General features: G+C 32.0%; 1 protein-coding gene and 1 non-coding gene across 4 annotated transcripts in view; both read right to left on the bottom strand.

The window, feature by feature from the left end:
• LOC128999870 (inactive rhomboid protein 1-like) overlaps window positions 1-27,676 on the bottom strand; it is a 301,906-nt gene that overhangs the window by 167,709 nt on the left and 106,521 nt on the right. For all 3 annotated transcript variants that reach the window (XM_054426604.1, XM_054426602.1, XM_054426603.1), the window contains exon 3: window positions 17,265-18,164. In XM_054426604.1, the coding sequence (XP_054282579.1) occupies window positions 17,265-18,136 (872 nt within the window). In that variant the 5' untranslated portion in view covers window positions 18,137-18,164. The remainder of the gene's footprint in view (window positions 1-17,264; window positions 18,165-27,676) is intronic.
• On the bottom strand, window positions 1,278-1,350 carry Trnaf-gaa (transfer RNA phenylalanine (anticodon GAA)). The gene has a single exon. It is a non-coding gene; the product is annotated as a tRNA-Phe (tRNA).

Genomic DNA, 27,676 nt, shown 5'->3' with positions numbered 1-27,676 from the left:
TTATCAGTAAATTATCAATTATCAGCTACAATTTAAATAGCTAGCAATGAAACAAACTAGGACAGTAAATTACTGTACTAGTTGAAAAATCATTACAAATTTACAAAAACTAACTGAAGGAAATACTAAATGAAATTTTCCTTTGGATCGTATTGATTATATTTAACGGTGGAATAACGTACAGTGCCCAGTACAGTTAAATTGCATACGTTATTTTTTCAACGTCAACCGATTTACAGAAAACTAGCTTAAAACATATAAGTGAGCAAGAAGAAATAATTCTTGGGGTACGAAACTGCCGCTGGACCTATATTTCTTTAAACCCTTTGGTAATAAAACTCACTGAAATATAAAAAAGTTCAAATTTACGTTAGTTTAAAAACTCACAAAAGTATTCTATAGACCGATATGATCTAACAATTCACCATTGCGACCTTGTCAATGAGTATTAAATATTAACACGATTTATGTAAAGAACCCCCCAAAAATAAGTAACCTACTATAGAACTCTACACACCAGACAATGTACAAGACTGTAGCGTGCTGTAACTGAAATTGTTAAATTACAGAACGATTACGGAAAAATGCAGGTTCAGAGGGTACTTAGTGATTGGGAGGGGGTAGAAGAATTGAGGGGGGGAGCACGCGATCCGGGGAGGGAGATTATTAATGTACTAAAGTAACAAAACAGTATAAATACACAGTAAATGGTTTTGTACTACAATAAGTTATATTACGTTATACGTAAGAATCAAATAAAAATCAACCCTGTACGATATGGTGAATGTAGATGAAAATTAACTTAATTCTATTTTAATATATTGATTCTTTCTTAAGTAAAGCAAGCTGTTCTATCAAGAGAATATTATCTATATATTAACAGGCAAGCATGTTTCTTTAAAACCTTTTTTCTCAGCTCGTGTGCATCGCAGGGGAAATCTACGCATACTTTTAGAAAGATATTTTCCTGTAGATGTGCAGAATACCATTATAAATTAAAATAGGCTCAAAAATAAGCATAACAAATTAATTTAAAATATAAAAAAAATAACATGGGTCTTATGGGTTGCCATGCTGGTGACGAAATAACAACGATATATAAACAGAAAATTAAAACAAATGCATACTGGTACACAATTATCACGTGTTTTATTTACAGCTTGGGTTGAAAATAGAAAAGTCTGCACATTACATTATTTTTTATCGAATTTTCTACCACTGGGCGACCTCTAGTTTCAATAAATATTCGTATAATCACAAATTGAGCAAAATACTATTGCCGAAACCCGGGATCGAACCAGGGACCTTTAGATCTTCAGTCTAACGCTCTCCCAACTGAGCTATTTCGGCTATAGAAACTTGATTTTGCTTATCGATCAGAAATTCAAAACAAAAATACGAACAAAAATGGTACCAGTATTTTCTAAATATGTTAATCAATTAGATAACATGTTTACCTTTAACCTCAGTTCTAACTGAGTTTATTGTTATTGATTGTTTTGTTAGGCATTTTGTACTAATTAAAAGGAACCATTCGTAGTAGGAGTATTTATATTATCTTTTATATCGTTTCCAATGTAATCAAGAAAAAATTAAATTTCAAACTAAACGAACAAATAAACGTTTACATATATATATTACCACAATAATACAAGTAATGAGTGTGGCTAATTAATAATAAGCACAACATAATAAAAGCAGCAAGATCTGCACATTTTGAATGTATATTGTTTCAACATGTTGAAAGTGACGCCAACACATGTATATGAGATTACTTCGGTGGTCTTTGGTCTTAGGGGTGATTTACGTCTACCCTTGTAACTCCACTAAATCCTAATATATAACGGGACCTTGCATCGTAGTTCAAAACATGTGCTACCGAGAAGTTATTGAGATAATGCTCTTCGTATCGGAAACACCAACGCTTTTCTGGTAAAATCTAACCGAAACCCAGTATTATTGGATTACAATGTTTATATTTAACATGTGTCCGTTGACAATTCCCACGTTTGAGCCAAATTCACGTATGTCATGGTAATAGTAGAACTACTTTATGAAAGGTGGAGAGTAAAACATAAAAAATATTCCATATACTACAGACCACATTTAAGTGAACATTATGGATTCCGCTTGGATAATAATAAATAATTTAATGGAAATAAGATTATTAAACAACCAACATTACCTTTTAAAGCATTTGTTTTCACTTAACATAACAATTGAATACCGACATCGAACTAGACTGATGAATTAACATTGCCTAAGCTAAGATTGTAAGATTATAGAAAACACATTTCGAAAACAATACAATCGATTGGTTTATGACATCACAAATAAATATTGAATTCAAATTTGACTTTTAACGTAAGTTGTATGTAAGCTTTTTCAATTTTGTTTAAGGTATTCAACTAGGATAACAGAGCTAGCGCAAGAAGTACAAAACCAACCTTAATCAACAAGGAAGGTTTAGTATTCTCTTTGGTTTTGATTTATAGTATTTCGAGTTTATTAAAAGCTTATCAGTATAATCTCTTCTTAAGTACAGAGTTGTGTTATCCTTTAACAATTATTCACTAAAACGATTGTTAATGATTTACAGCTTGACTTATAATACCGGGTGTTAAAAAAGTCTGGCAACGCTTTTTATTTTTCTTATTAATTAACTCAGAACATTGAAACTTTAGAATAACGTACTCAATGTAACTGACTTTTTGGTAATTTAAACGGGTTTTTTTGCTTTAGAGGGACGTCCTGTGGAGGAAGTCTCAAACATCTCAAACGTAAGTATAAGCTCAAATTATACCTCATGTTGAAGGGCTTTATTAGAGAAACACATTGCCGCAAACCCGACTGAAAAAGGACGATTCGTTTGGAAATAGCAGCCTTCAAAGTTTGATAACTTTTATACGTACAGAAGTGAATATTTTACCGTGTTGGTTAAGATAGTGTTTTAACTTAGATAACTTCACAGCTAGAATGTAGAGAGGGGAAAATATCACTAATGGTAGATTAAATTGTTGAAAAAAGCGTTAATAAATCAAAAATAAAAACATACTAAGACGTTACCAGACTTTTTGAACATACGGTATTTAAGTACCTGGGTAATATATGTCTACAAAAGAAAGTTGTAATAACATTAATTATTTATATTTATTTTTTATCAGCTTATTATCTAACCTATTAAGAATATATACTATTTAGTCATTTTTAGTTGATATTTGGCTTATTTTTCTATAATAATAATAGTTATAACCTTTTTTACCCTTGCTTTGACTACACTCTACAAACAGCTGAAACAAACAGAAAAGAAATGCTGTTTGAAGTACTCTTAAATATTAAATAAGCACAATTTTATTATGAGACATTTAAAAGTAGTTAAAAATATGTATTTGTTAAATATAGTGCATTATATTACGTTGCAAGTAATATAATATGAAACGTTAGAAAAACTTTCTTAAATTTTTCACTTTTGTTTTGAAAAATGTAATTAATAATTTAAAATATTATATTCGTATAAAAGCAATACCAAATTATTAAGCAAAAGAAATTGTTTGACTGCACTGTTGTATGCTAGTCCTGACCGAACAGCAAAAAACAGAGTGATGTAATATGTTAAAGTAATTATAAATAGTTATATTATTTTCAACCCACAAAAACATATTTGGAGATACAAAAATTGTGGACAATGAGAAAATATTTAGCACGGGTGGTGCAAATGTATAAAAGAGATGGGGATATATGTTACTCGCTCTCGGCCATGTAAAAACGGTTAAAGTATGTGAAACGAAACACCACTTATGAAGGGGGGCTGAAACCCCCTCTAACCCCCCCGGAGCTCAACTCGATATCACCATGGTGACAGCACTCCCCCCACCTTAACCCAGTCTGCACTCCCAGGAAATACTTGCATTTTGATCTCTGCTGGAAAATAGAGATATTTTATTTGCAGTGTATATGCAAAATTCTTTCAGACTAACTTGTTGTGTTGTAATGCGAAATAAAAATAATATTTAATTTAATGCATCAATCCCTTGGTTTTTCACACATTTTTATATTATATTTAATTACAAACATTTTGTATTTGATTTATTGCTTGTAATTTTTCTAGAACACAATATTTAAATGTTAAACAACCAAGCTTGATGTGTGATAAAATTTAAATAAATTGTTAATGAATTGGTATTATATTTAAATTTAATATTATAAGAAATATTTTGCCTTGAACATTATTTATTGTTTTTTTTTTTATATAATTATGAAAAATGCATGAAAGTAAAATCATTTCAATCACTTGTACACTTTTAAATTTTGTGTGACTTTTCATATTTTTTTAAGCCGGTATACTTCATGTATGCATTACTGTAAAAAAGCAACTTCATATTTTGGGAAAAAATTGTTTTAAACTATAAGAAAATTTTGGTTAATATGGTTATTTAAATCATTTAGGCTAACATGTTTGTTTTGATCGTACAAAATATTTAATCAATACTTAAATGTGTAAATGTATGCTTGCCTAATAATTTATACCTTAAAAGTATTATTGATTTGTTTTCATCGTTTTTGTATTTTCCTTTCACTAATTGATTAACATTTACTATCGAATGTACGCATTGCAAATATAAATTAATTTATAAATTTGTCATTCTATAAAGATTGACAAAATGATATGTTCGATTCCATTACACAATCTGTTTCGGTTATTTGTAAAACTGTTTTATACTCTATTTTATAATTTACCAACGTCAACTGTTGATCAGATATTATGTATGGTTTGTTTTAGTATTTGTATGTTTTCCTGTGCAGAAAATTTTAATTTATGACGTAACTATCACCTTGTTTATTTTGGACGTTAAATCTTTAATAAAATATATAAGTAACTGAACTGTGATAGCAGAAATGATTGTGTTCTTTTTGGAAATAATTTTGAGTCTTATTTAGTATAGTAATCTATCAAGGTTTTAATTTAAATTCGCATGGTGTAGAAATTAATTTTATAATATCAAGAATATATATATATATATATAAAGATAATTAAAGGATATAAAACATTATTTAGTTAAACCTAAAATACATTACTATATGAATTATTCTTTGTAAATCAATTGTAAATCTTGAATCTAAATATAAAACGTACTCGCATATTTCTTAACAATATTATTATTATTAATATTAGCATCGATTGTTATGCAGCTCTGTTTTACATTAAACATTTCTCCTACGTATTAAGCTGTAAATAAGAAACTCTAATTGTATAATCGATGAGAAAGTAAAAAATTATCCATTTAAGTTAAGTTACAGTAGTTAGATGTTACGCTAAAAGAAAATCGTTTAAGTTAAAGGTTTCAATACACACAAAAGAATAATTGGACCGAAAATATTTATGCGATGTTTTTTAATTACGAACTTTGTGGAATGCATTGATTCGATAAACTATTCACAATAAGCTTATGATATACCTCTATTTAGCTTTTATTTAGTCGTTAATGAAAAGAGGGAATAGCAATTTAATTAATGTTAATAAAAGGAACCTGAGAGAAGAATAATTGAATTACTTTAATTTAATTTTGAGACCCATTGTTGGAGTAAATATATTTAAAATTTGTGCTTAAGAATATAGGTATATATTATATACTGACACAGTTAGTAGTTGATATTATATAATGATAGGACATAATTTATCCTGAATTTTCGTACGTACTATGACATAGTATTCACTATAAGTATTTATAAATGTTTCTAAATAGATATAAACATTTACAACAATAGTATTAGAGATTGTTTCTTTTATATTATGATTAATAATTACATCCCAAAGTTGGTAGTTAAGGTATGATGAAAAAGATGAAGGCTATATTGATCTTATAATAAAACCGTTAAGTCTAAATAGTAGGGGTTCCATATTGTAAGTAAATAGCTGATTCAAAATAATCAATCAACATAGATTTTAATATTATTAATGAGCATACAATATGATTTAGACTAAAAGAAAGAACTTGAATGTTGAATCGTTGAGTAATTATCGTCCACATGAACCTATTGTATCCTATGATGCCGAAATGTGTATTCAAATTCAAATCCTTTACAACTTGATATACTACTTCACTGTTAGATTAAGCTACAATTCATTGTCAGTACACTGGTCGTGAATTATTTATTTAGTGACTTGCCGTTGCTACATGTACTTGCAACCGTTCCACCAACCAAACCTCTTAATAATTCCCACATTCACACGTTAAATTTCCCTGTGGAAACCCTACTCTTTAAATAAACATTCAGTGGGATATAGATTATTCCAAGGAATGTTTCCTCTTTGGGGCTCAATGAAAAATTTAATATTATTTTTAACTAAAAAACTTAAATCTTTTATGTCAACATCCACATTTAGGATGCATTATAAGGGGCTTAGACCTATAAAAAATTACATATACTATTCCCATAGTAAATATGCATTCTTAGCTTTTATAATACAATTCAACTCTTTCAAAAATAATAACTCTATGGGATAATATGTTAGTTATAAGCGGATTATGAAAATATAATTTTAACTTTTGGTGAGTGAGGCAACCCTCAAGTTCTTAAAGGTTGGTTGTGCTTATAGAAGATACGTAAAACACAATTTACAAAATTAATAAGATTATTTAATGTTACATTGATTATTACATACATTTTCCGGGGGTAGCGGAATTCTGCCCCCGGAAATTCACCCCCATGAAAAAACGCCTACGTCATTTTGACGTTACGAGGAGCCTATACACGGTAGAGAAACAGCCAGCTACTGGAAATTTACCAATTATTTTTTATTTATGTAATCAACATGAAATTCTTTGCTTATAAAGTCATTTTCCATACCCCGAAAATCTACCCCCCGTGGTCAAATCAGAAATATTCAACGCCAGAATTCTACCCCCGGAAATCTATCCCCCGCAATCTATCTAACCACGCATCAACTACTTGTTAGTTGTACTTTATTTTATTAATTGGTTAATGAAAATCAACGGTTCTTCGGTTAATAATTAGCTTTTAATATCCAGTATAGGTAAGGTTAGGTTACCAATTAAAAAATCAACTACCCCCTTGGCTTATAAGTAGTGTAGCAGCCCACGGTTGTAGATTTCCGGGGGTAGGATTCCGGTGTCGGACATTTCTGATTTGACCACTGGGGGTATATTTCCAGGGGTGGAATTCCAGTGTAAGGTTTATTGGGATTTTGATTCATTTCAACTGTTCAGTAAATCGTGAAATGTGAGTTGATTGAAATAAATAATAATTTATCCGTCATAAAAGTTCGCAGCCGGAAATCTAACCCCAAACCTGGGAAGTCAAAATAAAGTTGGAATTTTTTTATGGGTTAAATTTCCGGGGATAGAATTCCGGTAACCCTATTTTTAACGTCTTACTATGTTAATTTTGGCGTTGAATAACTATTTTATGGTCAATTTTAAGTGTTTAAAAACTAAGGTAATTCTTGCACGTCAGGTATATAATGCTAGAACCTAATGAAGTGTATAAATATGATATTTATTTTTCACAATCATTTTACATAAAATAGCTACATAAGTACATAACTGTTACTAAAACATACCCCCTTTTCTAAGAAACGTTGCATATGTTCAACGGCATCCCTTGGTCCTATGAATACTTTAAACCGCGTCTTGTTTTCTGTTATTCACAAAGCTAACATTCTCCTTTTTTCTCATACGACTTAAACACTCAATTTATAAAGCTAAACAAACATTTCTACTTGAGATGTCATGCATTCTTACTTCGTGTAGTGTAACTTCATGTATTTAAGAAAATCGAATTTAACGGAGGTATTAGGCCTATTTCAAATTTGAGATTATATTTACTGAGATAAAAATCAAAACAAAATCATATTCGAATTAAAATCTTTGATGTTTTCGCTACACTTCCTTATAATTGGTGTGTTTAGTTGCATGTTTTGAATCTAGACATTTCTCTTTGCTGAATACCCTATTTGGCCTATGCGGCCCACAGAATGGCCTACCACTGTAGTAAATGCCTTTCTACGGTATGGTTCAAGGCAAAAATTGCAAATAATCTCTTTAACTTTAATAACTTTATTTTTTTAATTGGTAAATAGTTACATTACTTTTTCCTAAAATACCGATACAGTTACAACACCGATTTACAAATAAAAATATTACAAATAATAATTTTATAAAAATTAAATATAACACAATGCAACGAAAAACAAACTATTGATATAACATATGTACTTTATTTATTATATACCAAAACCTCGTTTTCGAGTTTTCCGGAAACGGGTCATCGCATCCGGTCCAGTCTCACCATAAACAATAGACCGGAAGCAGTGTACCGGAAGTGTCTGATTTATACCTCAGTGGTGCCAACCTCAACAGCTGAATATCCAGTGCAATATAATATACTCCCACATGTATATGAAATAATATTTCGTATATGCTTAACATACGTCAGCTGTTGTTTTGGTTTGTAGGGGGTGTTTTATTTCATAATAGTCCTAGCTCTTACATTAATCTGAATTCAAATATTATAGGCCGATAAAAATATATTCATCCATTATCGTCCATTCACCAATGCTTGTAAAGTCATCGGTCTGCATTATTGATATTTTCCGTATATCACGATTTTCTTACTCATAAAATAAGTATTTTGTTTACTACAATTAGGTTTTAAAACATCGAAGATACTACGAACGTCGTTATGAATTAAAAACTTACCGCAAAGAATAATTATTCAGTTGAACCAAAGTAGTAGACAATAACTAAATACAAATTCTATGTTATGCTATTTAGACGCCGAGTCCCAAGACATGACAATCAGGACGAAAAGGAATAAAAACGATCTCTTTAGACATTAAGGTTTGCGGTTAAAAGGAGCCAAATTAGCCGCAACGACTACGTAAATGGCTTGACTCTTTGTGGCAGAATTTCCTCCAACGTCAAGAGAAGTGGATTTGAGTCTTTTCATTTTCGTTTTCCTCGTTGCAAGTACTACTTTTCAGCATGTACCTTTATGATTTTTTGAAATATCTTTTTATAAACCATAATGTTGGTTGAAAATTTGTGATGTTAAACATAAATGTACATGGCCAATATTAAAATAAACATTCTCAAATTCACTCAACACCGTGAACACTAAAGTACTTTTCTAGTACTTGAAACAGTCCCCTATAGTTAAGTTAATAAATAATTCTTTTATATTAGCCAATGCACAAAATTAAAAAATCAATAAATCAATAAATACAAACCCATAAAAAATTAAAATTATTAAGTCTGATAGTTAATTGAATTTATATTTTTAATATTATTGACAAATAGAACATGAATATGATAAAAGGCGTGGAAACTAAATGTTGACTAAATGTGATTTTTTTATAACTCAATTTTATATCTTGTGTGTACTACAAGCTTTAAATAATCTTTTACCAAAGTGTAAAATAATAGTAACCTTAGGGGCCCATAGCTTAACAAGTTTGAAAACTATATTGACTCTTGAAATATGTTATGCCTATCTATTATTATATATAAATTTAGTTAAGAAAAAAGAAAGATAACGCTGCATTTTCCCATCTAAATAGTAAATATGATTCCGTCTTATTTGAATGATTAATATCAACGTCTAATAGTAGAAAAGCTTATAGATTTACTTACGTTGTAATACCAAGTAACGGCAGAATATTTCCCACATTCTCATAGATTTCCCCAAGGTACGTGAAATTCTTTATGCACATACTAGACTAAGATGTTCTGAGCATATGCAAACCGTACGTTCTCATGGGGGAAAATAAAGCAACATTCATAAAACATTAAATGGCCACCGTTATTATCGATAACAATGTGGAATTTATACCTGCATTGTACAAATAGTATTTCATTACTGTAATAATTTAAAAAATACTTTTTTGAAAATTATAACAATATTTCAGGTAGCCTATTTTATAGATATGAAAGTGATATACAAAGACATTTAAAATATGTATAAATTATATTTATTTGTGAAAATCTGTCTAAAATATGATTTAAAGCATTGAGTATAAAAGCAATGAATATATTAAGAATATGCATTTGTAATAGGTTGAACAGTTTTGTAGAAGGCTAACAACAAAACATTACATTTAAAATAATTGCATTAATGATTTTATTATATGCAATTCACGTCCAAATATTTGTTCTACATGTAGAACAATAGCTCGAAACAATGACATTGTTGACAGAACAATGAAGAGGTTCGACAACAATGGCAAGACGTTATTACTTGGTAACAATAACAATGACATATTATGAGTGTACAATACACAGCGAGTATGTAGCTCAACAATTGTGCACAATACTTTTGTATAACTAAACAATAGTTATAATACAAGTCGTTGCCACAAGTTCGAGTCTTATTTTATGGGTAACATGGCAAATGCTTGTGTATGTGGTAAATAAGATCAAATACTAAATAAATGTACAAACAGTTAGCATATTCTTAAGTTTATGTTTTTTATTTATGTTTTTTTAAGCTGATAAAAGTGTATACGAAGGACATATCATTTACGGCTTATAGGTTAGAAAAATAATATTGAGATGGTAGGAAAATGAATGGTTAATGTGTTTAAAGAAAATTTATCTTTGTAAAAAAACCAGCGTAATGTTAATAAACAACAACGTGTGAAAGTATTGTAGGCTATGTATTTCTTTATGATTTACTCCGTGTTTACTGAATATAGAGATCTTATTCAAAATTAGCAACGAAGAAAATCCCCTTCAAGCGATGAATTCGTCTAGATGAAATTGTTTGGCTTGCTGAAGAGGCTTGGCATCCTCGGAATTCCTAAACGTCTGTTCAGACAAGAAATACTTCAGCCCTTCTACTTATCAAGGGAATCGTAGGTTAAATTCATTATATTTAACGTAGTCGATTAAACTATTAAAATATTTTATTTTGCATGTTTTGAAATTTAAAATTATATTGTAATAATTATACAGGGTGAGTTTTAAATGAGCCCCCCCCCCCATATTTTCTACATTTCTCAAGATATCAACTGCGGACCACGTCTGACCATTATAGAGTATTGAAAGTACTTCATTTTGACTGGGTATAAATTTTTAACCGCCATCTTGGATCCGCCATATTGGAAAAATTTTCAAATGTAGATGCAGGGTTGTGACCCATTTATCCAAACTAGATTTTTACGCTGAATACGATGCCGCGATCCGTTAAAAAAACCTTGATCCATTCTAAAGTTATAAGAACTATTTATAACTTTATTTTTAGCCCATTTTAACATGGTGAATTCACAAACTAAGACCATAATCTCAAAATAGTGCTAGATTAAGATAAGTATACACCACTAATCATTGTCAACCTATTTTCACTTGGTTATGACGGACTTATTTTTTCGGCCATTTTGAAATGCGATAAATTATTTTAAATATGAAGGAGGGGTTGTGTTGTGACCCATCATTTTGAACAACTTTTTTATTCTGAACTCAATGCCGCTTATCAAGCTTTCTTCATGAAATATTACAATTAATTTATTGAAAATGTCAATATTTTAAAAAACCAAATATAAAAATGAAAAATGGATTGCAGCATTAGGTTCAGCATACAAAAGTAGTTCAACATGATGGGTCACAACACAACCTTCATATTTAAAATAATTTATCACATTTCAAAATGGTGGATCCAAGATGGTGGCTGAAAAAATACATCCGTCATAACCAAGGGAAAATAGTTAAACAATGAATGGTAATGTGTACTTAACTTTATATAGCACTATTTTGCTATTATGGTCTTAGTTTGTAAATGCACAATGTTAAAATGGGCTAAAAATATAGGTATAAAAAGTTCTCATAACTAACTTAGAATGGATCAAAATATTTTTCAAACGGATTACAGTATCGTATTCAGCGTAAAATTCTAGTTTGAAACAATGGGTCACAACCCTATCGTGACTTAAAAAAACTGTATATCCAATATGGCGGATCCAGATTGGCAGCCAAAAATTTATACCCAGTCAAAATGAAGTACTTACTACTCTACAATTATCTGACGTGGTCGGGAGTTGATACCTTTAGAAATGTAGATAAAGGAGGGGGAAACTCATTTAAAACCCACCCTGTATAAATATCTTTGATTTGATAAAAAAAACTAGCTCTTTTGTGGATACTAATTTGTAGCTTTTAAAAATATTGTACTTTTTCTACATGTAATTCACGTTATTATAAGTTAATACAAAAACGATTTTTAAGAAAACGCGGATTAATAACTTTGTACGAAAACGTTTGTCACTTTTGTAAGACATTATTATAATAATAAACTGTAAACATTTCTGTACAGAGAATAATGTAGCTAGATATAAGATAAGTATTTACAACTTTGTATTTGAAAAGACTTCAATTATAAATTGGCAACGAGGGTCCAACGGAGGGTCACAACTTCTGATTTTAAAGTCATAAAAAATAAACCGGGAGCAGTGAACCGGAAATGTTTGATTTATACCTTAGAAATACCAAACTCGTAAATGAATATTGGTAGGAATATAATACAGATAAAGGTGTATAATTAATTATTTTATATCACATAAAGACAGTTTATGAAATAATCATTTGCCCATAAATTGAACATTGACAGCTAACTAAGGGAATTTAAACAATATAGACGTATTTTATAGTATATAATGTAAGATTTTTTTGGAATTTGCGTTTAAAACATTTTACTGTAAGATTTGTCGACTTAAAGCTAACGTAGTCAGAATGACTCTCGTAAAAGGTGTAAGGTTGAATCTAAAGAGGATTTCCTAAAAACCGTTTGAGGACTTTTTCTAACATACATTTTCATATACATAGATTTTTAAAGTATAATATACATACAGAGTTTCACAAAGATCGGTTGGACATTTTTAAAGAATACAAATGTTTAGGTAGAGAACACAAAATATTAGTGTTTTTCGTTTGATTAATAATAGGTTTTTTTAGAATTTCCTGTAACAAAAAGATTTGTTCAAATGTTTACAAAGGAAGTTTGTAAATATTAAAACAAATCAACTGACTACACAACCAATGAGGTTTGTATGTCATGTCCCATTCACTAGTATTTTGTTAAACAATCCTATTTCTTGTTCTAAATATTGTTTAAATTACTAAAAAATATTAAAGTAAACTTATACTTACCATGGTTTAAATTAGTGAATGAAAATGAATGAAGGCAAAAATTACTTTTTTCGTGGTCTAGCGTAATGTTTTGATTACAGAAGAGTTTAAAGAATTAATAACAATACGATGTTCTATGGATGTAAAAACTCAGTTGTTAAAACGTAATATAACAATAATATTGTTTAGCAAAATATAAATGCTAAAATAAAGCATATTCGAGATATTTGTTTTTAAAATCACATAAAAGATATTAACAGTGAAGTAGTCAACGTAATTTCATATTTTAAATTATGAAGATTGACAACAATTAAAAATGTATTCCTGTCTTCGATGTTCAAGGAATTGCATGATGTTATGGTAAACATTTCTTGGTTTTCAATACTTTGACATAAGATTTTTAAGTAGTTTTGGGACTAATTCAACCGGGGCTTATTCATGAATATAAATAATCCCGTAGTATTTTGTTAAACAATCCTATTTCTTATTCTAAATATTGTTTAAATTACTAAAAAATATGAAAGTAAACTCATACTTACCATGGTTTAAATTAGTGACTGAAAGTGCATGAAGGCAAAAATTACTTTTTTCGTTGTCTAGCGTAATGTTTTGATTACAGAATAGTTTAAGGAATTAATAACAATACGATGTTCAATGGATATAAAAACTCAGTTTTTAAAACGTAATATAACAATAATGTTGGTTTTTAAAATATAAATGCTAAAATAAAGCATAACCGAGATATTTGTTATTAAAATCGCATAAAAGATATTAACAGTGAAGTAGTCAACGTAATTGTATATTTTAATGATAAAGATTGACAACAATTAAAAATGTATTCCTGTCTTCGAGATTCAAGGAATTGCATGAATTGTGTTAACAAGGACAGTTTCTTGGTTTTCAATACATCAGATTTTTACGTAGAATTTAGGTCTAATTCAACCGGGACTTATTCGTGAATTTAAAGAACCCCGTATACTAATCAATGTACTACACGAACAAAATTACACAAACATTAACTCTAACTAAATAGAAACCACACCCATTATGTGTATAATTATTAAGTACGATAACCTATATCTCAGGAGGGATAGAATACATTGGCCCATCTATTATCATGTAAGAGACAAGATGGCCTGTAAGGATTACAAGTACATTGTAATAACACAATGGAATAACCATGTCGGGGCCTGGTACCGACCCGACTCCCCCCTACCCCTTTATAGCGACGACTGTTAAATACAGTACAACTATACTCCATTGCACGTTCACTGGTTCATCGTGTCGTGAGATTTAAGTTGTATATCTGAAATGGGAGTTTTCGTAGTAATTTACTGTGTTAAAACATCAAAAACATGCAACAGGGTTTTTAATTTTTAATTTTTTGGAACGCCTTTTACTACTAACTTTGGCTATAACAAGTAATACAACCAAAATGTTGTGTCAAAATTCATATCGATTAAAAGCATAAATTTACGGAAATAATTAAACTTTAGCACCTTCCAAAGGGTTTTAAGGACAGTTGAGACAACGTGCATGGAAAAAAGATTGTTCCGGTAGAATATTGACAATAGGACGGCTATCCCATAGTCCTGTGCCATCGATGTATGTAGTCTAACCGTCTAACTGAATATATAGTTAGACTCAACGATGACCTGTACTGCACGCAAAATAGTATAGGAAAATAGCAAGTGTTTGTAAAGGAGATTATTACTTTTTATACCTTTTGGGCATTGATACTTGCGTTTTAGTAAAGTTTTTTAAACAAATGCAGCATCAAAGTGCAAAAAACTGTAGAATTACTAGAATTCAGTACAATAATACCTTCTCAATTTAATGAATATTATTTTTGGAATATTAAAAATTAATCATCTATGCTGTAAAGTATGTTTGTGGTTAATGCAATAAAACCCCAATACTTAATTAATCAATTTTCTCTCGTTATAAAATTTAAATTTGTTATATTTTTATCCATTATTACTTTCTATCGTTTTTGAAATCCTGAATATTTTTTAAACTAATTTTAATACCGTATGTGTAAAACAGGCAAAAAGTAGTAAAATCTAGGACTCATTATTTAAAACATTAGTATTTACTACATCGTTAAGTATTATAGGTTAGGTAAAGTAAAAAATGTGTTTGGACTAATTTGTTTTAGGAAATACTGTTGTAAATAACATCTTGATCAGCATCGTACGTGTTATTCATTTATCCGAATGTACAAAACATACCTCTACCTCTTACCATCTTGTATTTGTATTTACCGTAGTCAACAGTATAAGTGTAAATGTATTATTGCAAGTGTGTAATTAGATGGGTGTTTTGTACTTTCAGGTAAATACTGGATAAAAAAACAACAAAACATACTTATGATGCAATACACGACAAGAATCCCTACGCTTTAAAAATCTCCCAAAAAATGCAATAAAGAATTAGACTTTTTTTAGTTAACTTATACATTAACTTTGTTTTTCCAAGATTTAAGCTATCGTTTGTAATTTATTTCAATGAAACAATTTCAAACCAAGCAAAGTGCAAAAGAAGCCCTCTTTTGCTATGCGGGAGAAAATTGGAAAACTTTCCTAGAAATAAACATGCCGCAGAAAGACTCGTTTCATTTGAACTTAAAGTTTCATTTGAAATGTGTTTGGGCTCGGGAAGAGTTGCTGGCCTATTATTTTGTCTTGGACTTGAGTATTTAAAAAGATCGGGTCTCTCAAGACAATTGAGAGTGGGATTTATTAAAAAAAACTTTACTATTTCCATTTAATTAACTTAAATATTGATACAATCTCTTGAAATATACATTAAATGCACCAAATTGATGAATTATAATCAAGTAGGTATTATAAAATATAGTATACAAAAAATAAAAGACTACTGAATTTGTAGTGTAAATATAAGTCACACAAAATTAGTCAAAAAATAAATAAGACATTAAAGTAGTGGGGGGGGGGGGGACTAGACGAGTGTAGGCATACTATTTTTAAACTGATCATTTTTAAATAACAAGAAAAGAACTGTCCACATGTAAGGTAACTCATTAGGTAAAATAAATTAGGTCTCAATAGAAAGAATTCATTGGAAATTTTACAGGGACACACTTTTTATAAAAGCTCTCTTCTTCAAATTATTCCTCAGTCAAATATTTATTTTTCAATACGACGCTGAGACACCAAGGTTTGGTGAAGATCGTCAGGAGCATGGTCATTGGTCAGGAAGCGAGATGGCCTGGTGCCCTAGTGGTAGAGCGCGGGTCCGAAATGGATTGTATCTTAGTGATAGAGCCACAACCCTGGGAAAGAACCTAGGATGTACAAGTGAAACAAAAATAGGTGGAGATAGGTAAATAATGAGTGCTATATAAAATATGTGATAGCTTTGGATCATCTGGTTGCTGGTTCTTCAGCATTTGTGGTCTAGTTAATAATGGTGAAAAACGTCTGACTTTACTCGAACAATATAACCATTTAGCTACTCAGTTACATGCCAAAATGGATAACAGATGGAGAGGGCAATAACTTAAGTTAAGGTCAAACTAGGTAAGGTTGAATTAGAAATTCTTTATTGTATTAAAGGTGGGCCAGACTTTAGAGAAAATATTAATCCATCCGTCTAGTCTACTATTTCCTTTAAGCTACTGTCGAATAAGGTTAAGTAAAATATGTGAAAAGTTTTGCTAGGATAGCATAAGTTATGTTTGTTTGGTTGTATCAGGGAAATATTGGTCAAGTTCAGCTGAGTTAAAAAAAAACTAGGTTTTGGCGTCTCAATTGGTTTGGAAAGATCACAATAATAATGGTTCAGGTTATGTAAGCCAAGATATGTTGGGTTAGAACATCTTAACTTTTTTGGATATCCTAACCCTTTGAGCCCTAGATATTATTCATAGCTTTAGTCACGCCTGATCTTTTTATCGGTGCTGTGGAGTACTGATTGTTTTAGCATATCTGAAGATTTTTGGGCTACGGTGATTTAAATAAATACAATTATGTCACATTAATATTGGGTTAGACTAAGTCATCAGCACGGGGTAGGGCTATATATGCTAGTTGAGGGTTTTTATGTGAACATAGATGTTAACTATATCTATGTTGTATCCTACTCATGCAGACTACTACTCACCAGACAGAGTTGTGATGCGGCGTGAGTAGCTGCGTGGTCTGAGGAGGAGTAGGTCTTCTCGCGTTACAACACAACGCCATCTCACACCCTCGTCTGGACCCTCCGCACTGGTCCTTCACATCACTCACGCTCGCACACCTCGGTAACGGGGGAGTCGTCGACACGTACCTTCCTCCGGAGGAGCCCACGTACTCCACTGGGGTGCTTCCACTCCCACTGCTCCCACTTCTACAAGTCCGTCCCCGCGGGAGCACTGGGGACGTCACGTAGTCCCTAGCACTCCCTCCTCCGGAGTTCCCTTCGCGCGTGTTTCCCTGGGGGTACATCCCCGGACAGCAGCGCGTGTGCCGATGATGCCTCATGGTAGCGTACCCGGCGTTGTGGTGGGAATGGTTGGGCGTACGTTGGTACACAGGATGGTAGAACCCCGGTGGAGGTGGTAGCCTGTAGTGATGGTGGTAGCCGAGGTCCCTCCGCATGTAAGGGTCTCCAGGTCCCCCGGGGGTGGTGCTGACCACGTTGTTCTGGAAGCGGTCGTACCTGTCCAGCGTCCCGCAGAGGTAGCGCTCATGGTAGTTGGGGGATTGTGGCGAGATGTAGTCGTAGTACCTGTCTCTGTAGCGGTCGTAGCGGTCGTACCGGTCGTAGCCGCTGGGCGAGAGGGGAGGGACGTAGCGCTCGTTGGGTGCGGGCGCCGGGGGTGATGGAGGTGCCCAGTGGTCCGATGGCGCGGGGGCGGGAGGCGGCAGGTAGCGGTCGGGTGGAGGGAGGTAACGTTCCCCTGGGGCAGGAGGGACCAGGTAGCGGTCGCCGCCGTGGTGGAGTAGTAGCAACCTCTCCCTCCGCACGTAGTCGTCGTCCGCCCCCGTCATCCTCCCGCGACCTCCACTGTCAGGACATCTGAAACAACATCAGACACATCAGTCACACAGACACACACACAAACGTCCTCACTAAACTTCGCAGCCTGCAAACCATCGTTAAATTAAATATAGGGATCTTGAGAAACTTCAAATGCTTAGACAAACTGAGAGAACTTCTACTATGGATAAAACATACCATTCCTAAAATGAAGATGTAGCCAGTTAAGAAAAGAATGAATACGGTAGAATAGAGCCACTGAATGTACTGACACATCACTGACTTCAGTTGAATAATACAACTGTCTTATCCAAATACAGGACAACTTATTGTAAGCCATGTCATCGTTTATGTCACACCCACTATAGACTCTCTCCTCGGGACCGAAGCCAGTCCGGGTATCAGTTCTGGTTGAACCGACGTCCCCTAAACTCGTTAAATTCAATAAGAGACTCACACGAAAACTAACCCAAATATTCTACTTAAATTTGGGAGACCAATGTGTGTAGAAACGTGATCACTGGTCTCAGATCTTTCTCACGAGAACAGTCGTTGACGATATGTCACTCCTGTAGAGTGTAGTCCGGTAAAATTACATCCGGATGAGTTAAGTCCACTGTAGTATTACCAACAACTTTGGGAGAAAATAGAAATTTAGAAAGCGGGCTTTTTAAGAGACTCATTCAACTTAACTATGTTCTTTTTATATTGGAAAATCTACTTCAATTGACATACATAGGCCATAGGGAATACATGGTGGTTAGACGTTGCCATAAATTCTTTATTTAAATCATATGGTTCTAAATATTAAAATGTTTTTGTTTTTACTTAAAAATGTAAATATACTATGAGTTGAGTGAGTAAATCAATGTGAAAACCAAGTCCACTTTTTCTGAGTAAATATCTATAATTTCTTTACATGGGATGTCTACTCCAATATCAAAAACCAGAAATGTGTCACAGTTAGTCCAGCTTTCCAATATAAACGAACACATACAGTATCATATTAGTTAACAGCCCTCGGAAGTGTTTAACATATCACAGTTGTTATAAGTAAATGTGCTGAGTTTTCAAGTGGTACCATGATTAACCACTGACATGTAACAACCGACGATCGGTAACTGGGATGACCAAAATTTCCAATAATATTAGTAGTCGTACCATAGGTAATGAATTGTTGATATTAGCAGACGTTACCTTACGTAAAGAAACGATATTAGTTGCACTGAGATGATGAATATCCAACACTTTTCGTACTTAAGTTGACAAGTAAAATAACTGTACATACTTATCTCTTTTAAATTACTGACGCTAAAGAAATGTTTATTACGGATTACACTAGTATTATGGACATTAATACACACAACAAATTACTTATTTAACTCTAGTTTACAGTCAAGCAAATTGCTTTTCTGTTTACAAAGTCACAATGACCTAACACTTTCAGAGTAAAAGAATCATGTCTGACAAGTCCAAACACATTTCAAATGGAATTTAAGAGGTCAAATAAAACGAGCCTTGCTGCGGCATGTATATTTCTAAGAAAGTTTTCCAATTTTCTCCCGCAATGTAAAGTGGAGTGAAGATTCTCTAAACAGTTTGTCCTTTTAAGCTAAATACTTATATTAAAATTTTTATTTTTATTTTTAATTATCTTCTATTGTAACTTTTTTCATGCTATTATTTACTGTATGTTGCGTCATTAATTGGAACTGGCTTGTGAATAGTTAGTAGTTTGTTTAAGCAATTTAGTTATAGGCAAGATTTTATGCTTCATCCGGAACACGCAAACTAGAAGTTACATTTAAAACAATTATGTAACGTGTGATGACTAAAATCCTGACTTAATGTAGTTAGTTGTGTTATCGGTTAATAGTTTCATATCAAATTTATTATTATCAACCTAATGTATACAAATTAATAACTAAAACCCAAAATAGGATAAAACTAACAAAAAGATAGAGAGTTTTGTATGATATGGATCAACCATTAACATTTATTTTCAATTTTGCAAACTATCCTTATGTAGGTCATATTATCCACAATCTTTTATGGATATACTTTGGCAAACTAGTTTCAAACTTAATTAATTTCTTGGGGATAACTTCTATAAAACAGCTTTTCAACAAAGTTTGCATGCAAGTTACCATGAGTCAGTTTAAATAGTAAAAATAGTATTTTAAGCTTTCTGAGTATAGCCGTAATTTAGTAATTGCGGATTCCAGTCCATAATCCCTTTTTTTGTTTCGTATCATCCCACGTTTATGTTTTACCTATTTCAGCCATACCAATAATACTCATACGAATTCAAATATCGAGTTTTCAACATCGACCATCTATAATCTCGACTCTCGAGGATTCCCGATTCTCATATCGATTACTTTTGTTTCGCCGGACAACGTTACGCCATGATAAATGATCTTATATGGGTTTTAAGCGAACCAAGACAAATTGTGTTGCCGACGCCTGTTTTTGCAGACGATGGATTGCCCAGCGTTGTGTATGTTGGATTAATGTTCCGGTGTCCAAGGTAACACGATTCTTTTAAACTATTATTTTAAACAATAAATAATAAATTCCCAAATTACTAGAAAAAGGGAATAATCAGGCAAATATAACTACTAACTTTGAACTGGTTGTAATTACACATATTACAATTAGACAGTAAATAATCAACGAATTAGATTTGTTTGCTTAACATGGTTAAATAATTAATTTGCGCACCGTTCTGTCCATCTTAATATCTCACGGGCAACACTCACGTATCTTTGGTAGGCTAAGTCACAATTCAGATCTCAAGTTTTGGCAATCAGTTAAGTTTCCCCACTAAAACTAATTTCAACAGCAACTGTTATGATTAGTAGTATCGTAATGTAGAATACTGTACCAGTATGTTGTTGTTAGCACCACATACCTACTGTGAACTGTGATACAATAGTCACTCATAACGCAGACAGAATCACGCTATTTACTTTTAAGGTCACGTATTTTATAAATGTGTCTAGATGCATGCGGTAAAACTTCTGGAACTTCTCTGGATGTTCCAAGAGCTGGTAATGTATTGGCTAATTCCAACATTTTGGCGTATATAAGAGGGTACCCAATATTTTATTCACCCTACAGCATTTCATCAACCGACGACGACGTCAACATTTTCCAATGAACTGAGCGTCAAAAAGTCTCACCTCTCTCATCTTGCTACTAGCACGTGCCCCCACCATGCAACGTGCATACATCTCGCACAGTGCTACTGGCATCAAAAATGGGACTAGCCTCACCGTGCAAGATGCATATATATGTAACCCGCCTTAATAAGCAAAAATTAATTGCCAGTCGTAACTGTTACCCAGTAACGGTTGATATTGGTAACCGTAGTCAAAAGTAACAGTTGCGATAGTCATTGTTATAGTTAGTTGCCTATTTATTTGTCACCCATCGAAACCATTCTTTATATTTCCAAATGTAGATGAGTTGTGTTTTTTTCATTGTCATTTGACGTACTAAACCCAGTTTCATATCGAGAAATTACGGGGGATTAGGGAGGTCGTGTAGAAGGAAAGAGTGACAAAGAAGCATATGGTGTCCAGCTAGCTACGGCTAGGCATCAGTTCCGGTTCTACATATTTTAAGAATCAAGTGCATGTTAAAAGTTACAGTGGATACTTCATATTGGCAAAAATTAGTAGTCGAGGCTAGTAACTTTTTAACACAAAATAAGTCACACGCCGAAAAGTTATACAACAAATACATGGGGTGGAATGCATTAATTCTAAAAAGTAAAAAAGAAGACACAAGTAGATAAATCTGCTCAGTTAAGTCTAACAGGAGAAACATAATAGTTTAATGATCACATGTAACAATAGACTATTAGAAAAAAGCTAAACATTTAATGATACATCTTTCTTCTTACATGCATAATATTTAGAGCAAAATAGCATAAACATGACCTAACGTTGCTACTCAATAACCCTAAAATGACATAATAATAAATCTAAAACTCCAATATTTCTCTCTCTCCCTCTCTCTCTCTCTCTATTATCCCTCACTAACAAGAACTCGCCAATCAGTAAAGCAAACTTTGGCTCAATTTCATCAGTCTTATCCTAACCATGAAATCTTTCTGTGTAAATCAACTTCGTTTAAAATATCCGTATAAATTACTTTCAGAACTAAAATTTTAAATTGAACTATAGACAGGGTAAATACTGCGTGACTCAATATATCTGTTTGTTCATTCTTTTATTTATGTAAGCAATGAAATTAAGATGAAAATTATAATGATTTTATGATCGCACGATTTATATTATAGAAATAACATATTTAATCAATATTCATTATTTGATAAGTCATAGGCACCTGTAGGTACTGGAAGTACGTAGAATTCACGTTTAATTAGGTTACTCGATGTTAAATAATTTTCAATTTTGTTTAGAATATTTGCGGTTTTTATTCGGTGTGAATTATTTTATTTTAAAGTTGCCAACAATTGGTTCAGAAAAATCAACTCAATTAAAGTGTTTTTGAACAATAATATAATCCCTTTGATTTCCTTTGACTAGTCTATAAGAATGATATGGTATATTTCATCACTGGACGTAAAGTGACTCTTTTCGACCCGAGCCCAAGTTTCACTAAATGAGAGAGGGCTGAAAAGGCACTTGTTGACAGTTTGATAGGCTATATTTTTCGTCATATTCTATCATTATTGACACACTAATCTAGAAAACGAAAATCCTTTTTTTTATAACCTCTCAAAACTATTTCCAGCTTGTTTTGAATTTATGCCACTGAAAAAAATAAGCTGTACAGCAAGCGATTCAACCATTTCATCTGTTAAGATTGTGTTACTGTACGTTATTCGATCGATAATTCAAACTGTTGACAATAATGAACAATAAACTAAAACCTAACCTGATAAATCAATCGATAAACAAACTTGATCCCCCCGAATGCTTACAATCAAAATTTACAACCGTTGACTCATACTCCCGAGGAACGAAAAGACCTTTTTTACTCCCTAGGGAGTAAAAATGCTACTTTGGAGCCCAAACACATGTATACAAAACTACTGTTAATGCTGCAGTGTGACGAAAAGTATATAAGAGGGTATGTTGCCAAGATCAATACAAAATTGCAATTAAGTTGGTTTGTAACTGTTTTAATCCACGAACTAATGCTAATAATTTAGGATCCGATTAATAAAGCATCCTAATTAAAACAAATAAATAATATTTAATCTATTTTTAATAGCTTTCTTTAACGAGGCACATATAAATTTACTTTTTAGTGGGTCTAAGATTCGAAGTGTAAGGACATTTTAATGCGCACCATCAAGTAATAGGTTGCATGCGGCCTTTGCTTTGACGCTCAAAGGCTTTGTTGGCCAGCCTATGAGAACGCAATCAAAACGTTGCCTTTTTGTTTCAACGTTTACATTAACGTTGTTGTTCAAATTTAGGTCAAATATCGTGTAGTTCAAAACGTTATACCTAGTGTTTTAGAATATTTTATCCGTGCATTTAATTTCTGTGCATAATAGAACTGCATTAAGGGAAAGTATTTGATTATTGAGTCAGACGATTATATAGCTCATAAGATGTAAAGAACCCTTGTCTTAAACGTACTTTTGTGTATATATTTATTATCTTGAAGAGCAATGTACGACATTATTTAAGGTTTCTTATTGTGCAGGCTATGTAAATGGTGTCTTTTATTCTGTCTACGGTCTTAAGAGGGCTTTTACAAAACAAACTACGTTAATCATATGTTTCTCCACTGGTAATATTATAAAACTAACGTGACAGATTGAAATGTTTATTTTAGTTTATAAAACTATATTATCGTCGTGTAAACACTCCAACCTTTATTCTATTAGTAGTTTGGATTTAAACCAAACATTCACAAAGTATTTAAATGTTTTCGAACAAAGAAGACTTAATTTTGTTAAAAAAATAAATAATGCAAAGAGCAGGCCTTCAAGTAGATTTTATAGAGTGTTATCTTTTTTGCACATTTCGTATGCAAAATTAACTTTTCAAATTTAGTATCTATTTAATCTGTTCGTTTGGAAATAGCCAAAAGGTGACTGAGTCAATATTTAACCATCAAATCTGCTTTCAGCACTTCGCTCAGCGATAAACTCATAAACAACACTTTATATTTGCATATCATTTGTATACCACTCAAGGATTGAAACAATCATTTAGCGGAAAATTGTATACTTCACATCCAACAAAACTACCACAATTTAAAGTTTACAAAATATATATATATATTTTTTTTTTATTAGTCGCAAATTATGTATGGTAATTCGTTACCACCATCCATTTAATCCAAAGCTGGGAGATCGTTGACCCTACCCTCTCATTAATATGACCCCTTCGTTGAGTGCAAACCATCGATATAAACAACTCATGGATCGCTGGCTCAGTGTTGGCCGCGCGGTCGAGCTTCCCCCACCATCGACTGGCAGAAGCCGACGCAGCCCATACATTCACCATTATAAAACACACTTTTTATTTGCTGCTCTGTTGAAATTTATAGGGATAAAATATTGCTAACGCTTGTCAAACTCTTTTTAATAGTTAAACCTTTTATGTCTGTTTTGTTTCTTGCAGAAAATAGCCCATCTGAATTTTTTTAAACTACAAATTCACTAAACCCGTTTTGTAGATGTTTTTAGACGACTGATATTGCTAGTTCCAAATTGTACATGGTAAAATAATAAGTTATTACAAAAGAAAAATAGAAAGTACGATATTTGTAATTGAAATTCTATTTTATTAATCGAAAAAATAGTACATAAACATTTTGAATAATTTTGCTAAGTTTTTGCCGCAGTGGTAACGTTATGTTTGACGTAAACGCGATATTTTTTTCTTTCCATGTTTAATGACAATGTATCTTACAAAATAGGTCATAAAAAAGTATGCTTATCACGTTAATGTCAAGCATAGATTTGCGGTAAAAACTGGACTAATGTAGTAGGGTTTTTAAGAGTTCAAATGTGTTATTTTCTGCAAGAAAAGAAGAAGACATAAAGTTTAGAATAGTAAAACGTGTTTGGCATGCATTAGCAATATTTTACATCTATATATTTAAACAGAGCAGCGACTTAAAAAGGTGCGTTTTACAATGGTGAGTGTATGGGATGCGTCGGCTACTGCCAGTAGATGGTGGGGGGAGCTAGACCGAAAACAGTGCCCGCAGTGCTACTGAGAGCGCAATCCATGGTGCAAACCTAACTATTTTATACGAGTCTTAATCGTGACTTTAAATTAGTTACCACTAGAGAGGAAACTAGATGTATGTAACTTTAGGTGGAAATCATCAAAACTGGTCCATAAGTTTGAAGTAGTTATAAGAAACTGTGATTATATTGTTGATAAAACAGGCTTTGGTGACTACCAGGCACAAACAATAATACTATATATCTATAATTTGTATAAAGTACTATTTGATCAACATTGCAGTATATTTTGTTCTTTATTATCCACGATAATTAAGTACTTGGAGGTTTTGATTTTAAAATATTTCAACTATGAAACTATATCCTCTGCGTTAAAAATACAGAATGAAAAACCTTCTGGCCTTTAGTATAGAGACTTCCATATAGGATTAATAAATATTTCAGGTTTCGTTTTATTGATTTGAAAAATTATCTCTTAGAAAAAATTGCAAACAATAATTTACAACACAAAATCATGTAACCTCAGTGTGATACTAAATTTAGCTAAATCACCGTTGTCCAAAAACTGTCCTGCATTCATTAAAACCTACATCTTCAAGATTACATTTTACTACTTTTAACATTTCAATGCCAAAACTCATTTCGAATTAATGACTGGCACTAGAAAATATTTTATCATAAAATGCAAATATTCTATACGTGTTTCTATTAGTTAAAACTGTAAATTATATTGGGTACTCATACAGACAAATAAAAAAACATATTATCGTACAGAAAATTGAAAAGGTTAACAATGCTACAAATTGATATTGTTGTTAGGTAAGGGTTCAGAAATAAAAACTAGTTGAATGGTTTAAATTTTCATAGATTTCAAACAAATAATTCACTAATTGAAATTTCAGTCATACTATATTGTCGTACTGATATTTTGCTTGTATTAGAATATTATATTTCACCCATAGGAAGTGTCTTTTCTTGTACGCAATTTATAAATACGATGAAGTAGCAAAAGAAATACGTTCGCTCCGTGTGATGAACAACTATTTTTACCATATTGTTGAAATAACCTCATAATGGGGACCAAATTAGACCACATAATTTGAGGTTTATACAAAGACGTCATCAATGTTTACATTTCTGATGTTTAGAAACATAACTGAAATTTCGTGTGATTGGCAGCGTTTTCATAATGTGTGTTTCAAATAGTAAACAACATTTATAACGTGCTACATATAAACAAATTTTGAGGTTAGCGAACCGAAAAATTTACAATTTGTAATATGTTTGTTATGTTCCCTATTAGAAGTCACCCGAAAACGACGATTTTGCGGACGATTTAGAGAACGAAAAATGGCTGATTTCCGAACAGTATGATGAAAAATATACATTGTATCCTGATCCTTGGGCCTTAAATAAATGGTCTTGGCTAATGAAACAGCTGATCTTAATCAGTTACAAAGCTACACAGAACATCTCACACTATTTTACACGTGGAGTCCCCATCGCAATGACCGATGATATAACTACCCTAAGTAGTTAAGTCATTTTACTATCAATTAATTTATTCTCTATTGGGAAAACGGAACGTAATTTTTCTAGTAGCTTAGCACACATAATTATTATGATATCTTTGAAAGAGTTCTCTACGATGTTTCGGGAATAGTAAATTTTAATTACAAATTAATGTTGGACCTTTGATAAACTGTTCATGAATACCGATATTCGTGGAACGTTTGAGAGGTTATTAAAATAAAAGTTTTCCCATTTTTCGCCAAAAAGCAAACTTTAACAAGGTGAACAACTTTCGTTCTCATTTCATTAAAGATTAATGAGTTTTCTTTAGAAACTACACGAAAGAGGTTTTGGCTGTGCTTGTACACCTCTGTTTTATATGGTTGTAGAGATATATAAAGTCTCTTTTTAATGAACACAAAGTAGGGTTAAAGCGTTTCTTAATATGACTGGGATGAGTTAAGCCATGAGCGTAATGATGTTTCTAGTATATATATATATATATATAAATTACTAGGAAGCTATAAAAGACTATATACAAAGGTGTATCAATAGTAGGGAGAGAAACACGTTAATGTAAACAAACTTTTAACAATATTTGGAAACTTGATCAAAAATGTGTAATTTTTAAGTTAAATGTTGTTTATTATTGTTGCATCTAAAGACAGTAAGGAAAAACCTACTTTTATGCAAAATTCTACTGAAAACTCTTTGTTGCATAAGTTCTGTAGCTGATAATTAACTACTTAAATATCAAGCTTTAATAATTTTATGCAGATATTTGTATCATAAAACTGAATTTTAAGCTAAAAAAGAGCCATGTTCGACAAAATATGTAACAAATCTCTTA

The sequence above is a fragment of the Macrosteles quadrilineatus genome, unplaced genomic scaffold (assembly GCF_028750875.1).
Source record: "Macrosteles quadrilineatus isolate MER2022 unplaced genomic scaffold, UCM_ALF_1.0 Scaffold_8__2_contigs__length_117827958, whole genome shotgun sequence".
In the NCBI taxonomy this organism is placed as follows: Eukaryota; Metazoa; Arthropoda; class Insecta; order Hemiptera; family Cicadellidae; genus Macrosteles; species Macrosteles quadrilineatus.
The sequence above is the reverse complement of the archived record's forward strand: the minus strand, read 5'-3'. Positions and strand labels throughout refer to the sequence as shown.